Source organism: Lactuca serriola, chromosome 9 (genome assembly GCF_051521515.1).
Source record: "Lactuca serriola cultivar US96UC23 chromosome 9, Lser_US96UC23_V15, whole genome shotgun sequence".
Taxonomy (NCBI): domain Eukaryota; kingdom Viridiplantae; phylum Streptophyta; class Magnoliopsida; order Asterales; family Asteraceae; genus Lactuca; species Lactuca serriola.
Genome location: NC_136416.1, coordinates 210351218 through 210361971, shown reverse-complemented (window position 1 = coordinate 210361971; position 10754 = coordinate 210351218). Strand labels below are relative to the sequence as shown.

The 10754-nt window shown below is 36.2% G+C and overlaps 1 protein-coding gene across 1 annotated transcript; it reads left to right on the top strand.

The window, feature by feature from the left end:
• The first annotated feature begins 7188 nt into the window (after window positions 1–7188).
• LOC145076733 (beta-xylosidase/alpha-L-arabinofuranosidase 2-like) lies at window positions 7189–10117 on the top strand. The gene is made up of 5 exons (XM_079022532.1): window positions 7189–7670; window positions 7777–8064; window positions 8163–8332; window positions 8428–9287; window positions 9380–10117. Exons 1-5 carry the CDS (start codon window positions 7242–7244, stop codon window positions 9952–9954), a joined length of 2322 nt encoding a protein of 773 aa, XP_078878658.1. The 5' UTR covers window positions 7189–7241; the 3' UTR covers window positions 9955–10117.
• Window positions 10118–10754: the final 637 nt, after the last annotated feature.

Below are 10754 nucleotides of genomic sequence, written 5' to 3'. Positions count from 1 at the left end.
AAAGAGAGAGAGAGAGAGAGGGAGGGAGAGAGAGAAAGAGAGTGTGTATCTGTGTTCAAAAGAGAGAAAGAAGAGGAGAGATGGCAGTGTCAGGTTCATGACGAGTCGGGGGAGAAGAACAGAGGAACTTCCCTATGTAGCATGATGTACCCACTTGTGCTTGCTTCCCACCTTATATCCCTTCACTCCTTTGTAAGGGATATAAGACATAGTCTTATATGTCATTGAAGTGATGTGCATTGATATTAAAACTTAACAAATGTTTGAGTTTCTATAAATAATTCTCTAAAACCCAAATAAAATGGGTTTTTTTCTTTGAGTTTCTTGACATGGTTTAAACCTTTAAGGGGTTTGACTGTTGGGATTGGGCTACAAATACAATTGTTGTTTTTCCAATAAGTTGTAAACGCCTAAATGCTTATCCACTGGAGACTTCATATGTATAAAGTTATTGTCCTTCGACTTCCTTGCGTGCCTTTCATCTTCCACAAACTGCCCTTTAAACACAATCATATTCTACAAGGGTAAATTGGTAAAGTATCAAAAGCTTTTAGTAGAACGAAGTGTGCTTAGAAACTGAGTCTCAAATCCATGAAAACAATATTACATGATATAGAGGTTATATTGGAGGATGAGAAAGAGAAAATCAAACGTGTTTTTATGTAATTGATGAACTCACATAAGATAAGTGATCAAAGCTTCAATTACATTGAAGTTGTGGCAACCGAGGATCATTAATTGTGGCATGCAAAATTACAGTTTGTTGAGAAAATCGAGATGAAATCCTAGAATTGAAAAACTCTGATCCTTTCAATGATAAAGACTAAATTTAATATATTTAACTGGTTGTGAGATTCATGTACTATACAGGTTGATTAAAAAGAGTTAAATATAAATGTCTAAACATTAAGCATTTTTAAAATACACTTTTGGAATAAATACGACTGAAATGATGAATATACAGGTAATTCAATCTATACAATTAAAAAAAGTTATTGACATATTTTAAAGAAATAATGAATAAGTAAATTCTTCAACATTAGATGTCATATATGTTAGCCTATATATTATTAGCCCACTTGTTTATGGGACGTTTATCATCATAAGGGTTTTGTCTAGCTAATATTTATATCCGTTTTATTCTTTGTAGTACTTATGCTTTCGTTGAGAACCCTTGTAATTTCTCTTTATCATAATCATATGGCAATGCTATCATCTCGGTTTCGGTTCTTGTGTGACAAACTCTCAATGCTTATTGTTGTGGCATTGTGAGTTTGAGGGGGGATGTTAGCCTATATATTATTAGCACACTTGTTTATGGGCCCTTTATCCTTTAGCCCATTAGGGTTTTGTCTAGCTACTATTTATATCCGCTTGATTCTTTGTAGCCTTTATACTTTCATTGAGAACCCTTGTAATTTCTCTTTATCATAATCAAATGGCATTGTTATCAATATAATTAAGATTACCATCATTATCTAAAATTAATATTTTTAATACATCTCTAATTTTAACTCTGGACAATGTAACATACAACTAACCATGTAACATCCCAAATTTAGAGTCCAAAAATTTCTTTTAAAAACATTACTAATTCATAGTGTTAAGTCATTCAAACATATAAAAAGGGTTTACATGACAAATCATAGTTTCATATCCAAAACACTTGTTTAATTATCAGAGTAAACATCGTAGGCTAACTTGCCGTGGTGTGTGCACTGCAACCCTCCCGAGCTCCTCTTCTGAAATCTGAATACCTGAAACCAAAACTAAAAACCATAAGCACGAAGCTTAGTGAGTCCCCCAACCTACTGCATACCATTCATATCTACTGATCCATACATGCCATACATAACACTGTGCACATAACCACATACTGGGCTCCCGCGCGCTGCATTGGGCCTCACCCGCTATTGGACCCCATCCGTCACCAGGTCCCGCCTGGCTTCGAGCCCCACTCGGAGTACATATCTGTTTTCCTTAGGCCCCTCCTACCTCCGGGCCCCTCCCGCTAACATATACTAGCATACAATCATATCACAACACATAACTAACATACCCTACTGGATTACTGTACTAAGGCCTTGCCTATTTTGGGCCTCGCCCCTGTCCTACTACTGATGAATCATGGAACCCCGTCCACGCTCCTACTGACAGTGAGATACGGGCCCAACCCACACTCACTCTTTTCCTTACTTGAGCTTTGCTCCTGCTCTACTGCTAATGAGCTATGGAACACCATCCACACTCTGCTATTGGTGAGATACGGGACCTCGCCCACACTCACCTCCCTACCAGGCACATACATGTATCACACAGGCAACAAGTATAACTATGATACAAACCATTTCTTGGGCACCCGCCCGCTATCATTGGACCTTAGTCCTGAATGTCATACTAGCATACTATGCCTAGGGCTAACCCCCGGGTCTCCCTACTCATAACTACATGGGCTGGAATTGTGGCCGTAGACCCATTCACACAAAAGGGAAACTCACATGTACTGCTGAACCTTGCTGATAACTCTCTGGCTGCTGTCGGACAACTCTCTGAACCGCTGCTCCACTAGCTCCCCGAGCTACTAATATCAAAATATCACTTAGTTCCAAACTGAACTCTAGAAGTCCAACTAAGTCAACTCTGGTCAAAGTTAAAGTCCTAGTCAAAGTTAACCTTCCAGTTGACTCGACTTGCCGAGTCAACTCATAGACTTGCCGAGTTCCTAAACCCAGAAACTCTCCAAATACGACTCAACTCGCCGAGTCACCCCAAGACTCGTCGAGTTCAACGATCTCTGAGTCCTATCCTGTCCAACTCACCGAGTCACCACTCAACTCACTGGTCTGCGTCTTAACCAGAAAAGGTTGAGGTTTTGCGACCAGACTCGCCGAGTCTAAGAACAGACTTGCCGAGTCCAAGGCAATCTTCAACAAACTCGCCGAGTTGCTCTTCCAACTCGCCGAGTCCACGCTCATGTTCATAAAACTCGCCAAGTACACCCATGTGACTCACCGAGTCTCTTCAGATCTCAATCCATACAGTGGCTTTTCGAGCCATGCAGGGGCTCCAATCCATAGATCCACTCTTCTACAGTCTATCTCCCACGTAAAGTTGCAAACTTTACATGAAACCAAGGAGCTAAAGGCCCAAAACACTCTAGGGCTAGGGTTTAAGACAAAGGGGCTTCACCAATAACTCATTGACTACTACTTTAAGACATTTTGGACCATCACAACCCTAGATCTGAAGTAGCAACCTCAGATCTAAGTCCCAAACCCGAAATAGATCTGAATCTTACCAAAATAGCCCCAAAATCTCATTCAAGAATATATCTAATTGCAATAAAGCCAAAACAACAACTTATTACCTCAAGGATGACCTCCCACTGAAGAATAATCCAACTCTCTGCAAAGCCCCTTGCTCCAAGATTCTTGATCTTTAATATCTCTTCACAAAACCCCCTTATCTAAGCTCCAAATTGCTTCCAAGGACTCTCACTCACGGTTTATGGTTTCTGGATCTCAAAAAGGGAGTAAAGAGGTTGGGGAAGGGATGTAATGTTCTTTAAATAGGGCACAACCCCCGGGATTAGGGTTTTTCTCATCCAGACTAGAATCGCCGAGTCCACTAGCCGACTCGCCGAGTCGATCACTTACTTATACCCCGGATCCCTCTCTGAGTCGTCGAGTTCCTCCTTGGACTCGACGAGTTGACTCATGACTTAGAGCTTTTCCTTTATTTTCTTGGTCTTTCTGATTCTGGGTGTTACAAACCATGAGTGTACACTAATTGTCTCAAAAACTCTGGAATTTCAAGAATAAACATGAGATCCGATGAAAAGTTCCAGACGAGCAAAAACTTCATTTTTTTTTTACTTAAATCCAACAAAAAGTTAAACAAATATAATAAATATGAACTATATACAATATTTGGGCATGAAATCAAACATTAAATTGAAAAACTGTTTATTAAACACATCAAAATGAACATTCCAGACATAATCAAAGAGATTTCTTGTGAAGTATTTTTTTTTTGGAAAAAACAAAAAAGATTTCTGAAATTTGAAGATCAAATCCAGAAAGGAGAATTAGAGAGTAAGTGGTCATTTTTCAAAAACCTTAAAAATATTTATTTTCTTTAAAAAGCACATTTATAATGATTAATTACTCAATATCTATTTTTAAATACAATAGATGGTTATTTTTTCTTTATAAATTTTATTAAACTAATTGTTCATGAACTTGTTTGTAAATATACATAAAGTCAAATGCAAAATTAAATTTTACGGGGTCATAGGGTACTAATTAGTAAATTATGTCATTAAACTAATTTAGAAATTTAAAAATTAAGAAAATATGCATTAATGAAATTGATATCAATTTATTATGATATCTATTATAATTATTATATATCAATGTTATGTGAAATTTAATAAAATGAAAAAGAAGCAAAAAATTTCACGCGGAAAAAATTAATTTAAAATAACCACAAAATTATATGTGGAAAAGTCAATGAGAATATGACATGTGACAAAAAATATTTATTTATTAAAATAGAAGATGATATATACTAATAAATAAATATAATTTAATTTGTCTCATGTACACACATAAGAAGAACCCTTTGGATGGGCTATCACTAGTTACTAATGATCAATTTCAACATATAAGATAATCATATGAACATGCATTAACCTTAAAAAAAAAACCTGCATGAAACCATTGGTGTATTGTTGGATTTGAGACCATATGCAAAAATTAAAATTGGGCCACCAAACATAGTTTTTTTCTATATAAAAAAATTCATTAATACTACGATAAGTTGATAATCGTTACAAGAACAATAAGAAAATGATAATATAAAATCTAATCATATATAGTTATACGAATCACGATGCACTTCTAACATTCTTAGAATCAAAGTTGTTCATCAACTCTTCATAATCATTACTCTCTAACATAATAGCTATCATTTCCAAGCCATTAGGGTTATTTATTTATTTTTTATTTATTTTTTTACTTTTTATAAACCATAAGCAAGACTTTAACAATTTTAATTTTGAGAAACTTGTTTCTACAAGGTAACGGTTACTAGAATAGTCAACAATACTTTATATGCATTAATTGTTTCAGAAAAACAACTAACTTATTTCATATATTATAAAATATTGGAGTGGTTAGTAGTTTCACTCGATAAGAACTTGTCAACTATATTTAACTCCAGATAAAGCTCATTGGCGTCAATATTTGATCGTTTGTTATCAAACTTCTTCATTTTTTTGTATGTAAAAAATCAAATATGATTGTCTGATTTTGAAACAATTAGTTAATCAATAATCAAACAGACACACCCTCAACGACTTAGTGAGTTCAAGAGAAGGAGTAACATCCTAATGACTTCTATGTACTAACTTTATCTTGGTAACTATACATTTGAATTAAGAGTTAATGTCATTTTAGCCCAACAAACTTTTCACATTTGTTCTAAAAGGTCATTTAACTTTTTTTTTTGGTACATTATGGGAATAAAGTTCAATTTAACCTGCTAATTTGGTCACTTTACTTAGAATAACCAGTTGTAGTGCTATGTGGGTTTCATCCAACAATGCTCTGTGTGTTTCATCCAACAGGTTTGATTTTTTATCTTTGATTTTTTAGAAAGTTTTGACCTTTAAAGTCGATTGAGAATAGGGTTTATGAGATCCTTATGAGACTCAAGAGCCGGTTGTGATGAAGATTCAAGAGGGGAATCGATGGGAACCACAACAGTGGTGGGAATCGACTTAGGAAGGTGAAAGTGGAACAAGAATCACAACTTCAGGCTTCAGGGTTCTCCTTTGAAATTAGCTTCATCATTTTCAGATCACTGTTGGTTCGCCTTCACAGTTCGTGCCACCACGTTAGACGCAACCACCTCTACTTACCCTCTCCGTCACCCCTGTTCTTTGAATCTGATACCTCCTAGAAATTGCAATTAGATTCATGAGAACCTCTGGTGGGGAAGAGGGAAAACATTGAACAATTTCTCTTTCTCCACATTCTTAGAACCTTAAAATGTCTGTCAATTGTGTTACTAACCATATGTATGTGTGCGTGAGAGACTGAGAGGTTGTCTAGACGAGCAGATAAAACCATGGAGTTGGATTGAGAGAGGATGAGTTCTTGAACTTTAAGGACATTGCATATTTTTTTTTCTCGATTCCATATAGTTACTGCATCCATGATTGATTCCGTGTATATGTAAGTTTTGTTGATTTTGGTCAATTGCGTGCAGATATGTCAATTAGGACCAACAAAGAGGGAGGAGTAGAAAGCATCATCAACTTGGGTTTTTCAATGGACTTGAAGGCAGCCGATGGCGATGGATCTAGGGCTTAGTACAGGAAATAAAAATGACATGGAGGATGTAGGGATGAAGCTATGTAAAGGGAAGTTTGGTGATGTGTTTAATTTTGACCAAAATTCTATGTAGCACCCATATTACCTATTAACCCGGTACCGGGTCATATAAGGGACATTTTAAAACAGTTAAATTGAACTTTATTCCCTTAATGTACCAAAAAAAAAGTTAAGTGACCTTTTAGAATAAACGTGAAAGTTTGTTGGACTAATATTATCAGTCTATTATAATGAATCAATCAGTTATTCAATAATCAAACACACACAGGTTTGTATGACTTAGCGAGTTCAAGAGGAGTAGCATCTTAGTGACTTCTATGTACTGACTTTGGTTTGGTAACTATACATTTGAATCAGTTTTGTTTTCGAGCTTGGATTACTAGTCTATTAGAACGAATCATATGTAAAAATTGCCCCCCTCCACGACATGAGCCCAATGCGGTCACCCATCTCGCACATGTGTAAAGCACCATGTTTCAATTTATTTTTCTACTCTTTTTTTGTTATAAATCAACACATCATTTAAACATGTCTAAAAGTAAAAAGAATATTGGTAAACAATTGTAACGACAAAGACGGGTAGGAATGTGTTTGCTGGTTACACTTCCACATACGATTAGTCAGACCTCCAGCCCTCGTTTAAAGGAAAAAAACTTGGTATTCAAATCTCTGATTATACTCCCAATGAGTAATGACAACCACAAAACCTCATGCTTACACGCTAAGCTTACAACTGAATTGCTATGTTTCAAGATTATATATAGATTACCTTCGGCCATAAAAACCATTTCTCCCATTTTACACTAATTGGTTCGTCCCTATTTTCTCCCAATAATACGATCCATGGCTTCTCAGAATAAACCACACATTCCTTTTCTTGTGGTCACTTTCTTTCTGTTGATCTGCTTTTCGTGTAGAATCACAGTTTTTGCCCAATACACCCCACGGTATGCATGCGACACCGATAAAAATCCAAACTTGAAAAAGTTCACTTTCTGTGATACTAAAGTTGATATTAAAACACGAGTTGCTGATCTGCTAAAGAGGATGACATTGCAAGAAAAGGCGGGAAGCCTAGTGAGCGTAGCCGACCCCATCCCTCGCCTTGGCATACCATCTTATGGGTGGTGGTCGGAGGCTTTGCATGGCGTTTCTGACACCGGACCTGCAACTTGGTTCAACAAGACTGTAATCCCCGGAGCCACTAGTTTCCCTCAAGTCATACTCACTGCAGCCTCATTCAACGAATCTTTATTTTATAAAATTGGACAGGTATATAGTTGTAGACTCCATCATAAATAAGGGCATATGAGACTGACATTAAAATTCTTATAAGGTTGTTATGATCATATATAGTGTAAAAACTTGATGAACACAGGTGGTTTCAACCGAAGCTAGAGCAATGTACAACAACGGTGTAGCTGGCCTAACATTTTGGTCACCCAATGTAAACATCTTCCGGGATCCAAGATGGGGAAGAGGGCAAGAAACACCAGGAGAGGATCCAGTCCTAGCCAGCAGATTCGGTGCAACTTATGTTAGAGGCTTACAAGAGAGAGAGGATGGTGATAGAGAACGACTCAAAGTCGGGGCTTGTTGCAAACATTTCACAGCCTATGATCTTGATAATTGGACTAGTGTTGATCGATTTCATTTTGATGCTATCGTAAGTTTAGTTAAATGGTATAAAACGTTACTATATAATCTTATACTACATCATAAACTTGAAGGGTGCATATTATATGATGCCTTTTTTTTTGGAAGGTAACAAAGCAAGATTTGGAGGATACATATAACGCCCCATTCAAAAGCTGTGTTTTCGATGGAAATGTTGCGAGTATTATGTGTTCTTACAACATGATGAATGGTAAACCGACTTGCGCAGATAAGGAGCTTTTGGAAGATACGGTTCGAGGTGAATGGAAATTAAATGGGTAAACATCCATTTCTTGATCCTATTTATGCACTTGTATAGAATAATCTAGCCATGGTAATTAAATCACACAATATGCAATATACCTTTTTACAGATACATTAGTTCCGACTGTGATTCATTACAGTTCATGTTTGAAGACCAACATTGGAGAAAAACACCAGAGGAAGTTACAGCCGATGCATTACACGCAGGGTTGGATCTCAACTGTGGGATGTCACTAAAGAATTTCACAGCAAAAGCAGTAGAAAAGGGGCTGGTGAAAGAATCCGTAGTGGATAGGGCTGTTACCAACAATTTCGTGACACTTATGCGACTTGGGTTCTTCGATGGTAATCCACGTAATCAATTTTATGGGAAATTAGGCAAGAAAGATGTTTGCACACAGGCTACTCAAGAACTTGCTCGTGAAACTGCTAGACAAGGAATTGTGTTGCTTAAAAACAGTTTTGGATCTTTACCACTCCCTAGAAGAGCGATGACGTCGTTAGCAGTAATCGGACCTAATGCTAATGCCACAAAAGCCATGATTGGTAACTACGCAGGGGTTCCATGCAAATACACAAGTCCTCTCCAAGGGCTATCGGAGTACGTTAAAACTATATACGTGGAAGGCTGTGATATAAAGTGTAACTCGACAAGTAATTTCGAGGAGGCTAATAAGGTGGCAGCTGAAGCAGACGCGGTGGTTCTTGTGATGGGTACTGATCTTTCTATCGAGCATGAGGCTCTTGATCGGACCGAGATAATCCTTCCTGGACAACAAAATCTTCTTGTTTCCGAGGTAGCACATGCAGCTAAAGGACCTGTGATTCTTGTTATAATGTCTGGAGGTGGAATGGATCTCAATTTCGCAAAGTGTGACCAGAAAATCTCCAGCATTTTGTGGGTCGGGTTTCCAGGCCAAGAAGGTGGAGGTGCTTTAGCTGATGTCATTTTCGGTCGTTTTAACCCAAGTAAGTTTGTTTGTATCATTGCTTATACTCCATTTATACATAATAAATCATTGTAGAGTTTTCATGTGAGGTTTTTTTTTGCATATTTGCAGGTGGAAGACTACCCATGACTTGGTTTCCACGATCTTATGTAGACATTGTTCCCATGACCAACAACAAGATGAGACCAAACCCAGTTTCGGGCCAACCAGGCCAAACCTACAGGTTCTATAAAGGGGAAACCGTGTATCCATTTGGGTATGGATTAAGCTATTCTGCATACGTTTATCGACTCATCAAAGCACCTAGTATCATGAAGATCCCTCTAAACCAAGCTCACTCTTGTCGGTCATCATCTACCTGTGATGCAATCGACGCAGGAGATAGTGTTTGCAAAGGCTTACAATTTAATATTGATGTCATGGTAACAAACGACGGAAAATTGACTGGAAGTCATTCGGTGTTGCTATTCTCTTCTCCTCCGGCTGTCTTTAATGCACCTCAGAAGGAGTTAGTGGATTTCAAGAAGGTGTGGTTGGCGCCATGGCAGCGAACTGTCCTTAGCTTCAGGGTGAATGTTTGCAAGCAGTTGAGTTTGGCTGATGAAGAAGGTAAGAGGAAGGTTGCCTTGGGTCGCTATCTTCTTCAAATTGGTGACATCAAACACCACATAACTCTCACGGTTTGATGTGGGTGTTTTAGTCATTTATGCATGGTTAGATTTGAGTTGCAGGGTTTAGGGCTGATCATAATTGTAGTTTCAGGAGATGATGTCTTGTTTAGTATCATTTTTGCAAGTATGTATGAAATAATTAATTAACTTCCATTAATTTGTCTAAAAAGTTTTAATTTTTGCCTCGTTCGAATTATTTTATAAATTTTTTATTTAGAGCATCAACAGTAATAATAAAGCTTAGTTTCCGATTTTTTAAGTATTATTATTATTATTATTATTATTATTATTATTATTATTATTATTATTATTATCAAATTTAAATTTAAGTATTGTTCGTAAATTTCAAAAGCTCCAAAACTCATCACGATAGAGAAGTTTTTCATAATTTATTTATGAAACCCACCAATTTTGTTATATCATTTTTTTCTTGTATAATTTGTATATTTATGATTAAAAAATTATAGGACCTATAACATCTAAATCATTATAGATTCAAAAAATCTTTAGTGTTAATATTATTTATTAATATTTTACTTAAGTTAAAATTTAAAATTTAAACAAGAAGACATCTAACGTAAATACATTAGATGATGTTTTATGTTTTGATAATTCTTGTTTTAAATAACATATAATATATTATGGTTTTTATATGGTATCCAATAAATTATGATATACTTTTAAAAATCTAATTTTATATAAATTAATATTTTTTTCTTATAAAACACCGTTTTATATGATTGACACTATCAAATTTAAATTTAATAATTAGTATTAAATTTTACCGTTCGAATGTTTTATAACATTTATAGAAC

What these genes read in the sequence shown, in the direction of transcription:
- LOC145076733 (XM_079022532.1), top strand. Translation starts at nt 7,242, where the DNA reads ATGGCTTCTCAGAATAAACCACACATTCCTTTTCTTGTGGTCACTTTC. An exon ending in TATTTTATAAAATTGGACAG is followed by an intron (nt 7,671 to 7,776) that starts GTATATAGTTGT and finishes TGATGAACACAG; the next exon opens with GTGGTTTCAACCGAAGCTAG. An exon ending in GGTGAATGGAAATTAAATGG is followed by an intron (nt 8,333 to 8,427) that starts GTAAACATCCAT and finishes ACCTTTTTACAG; the next exon opens with ATACATTAGTTCCGACTGTG.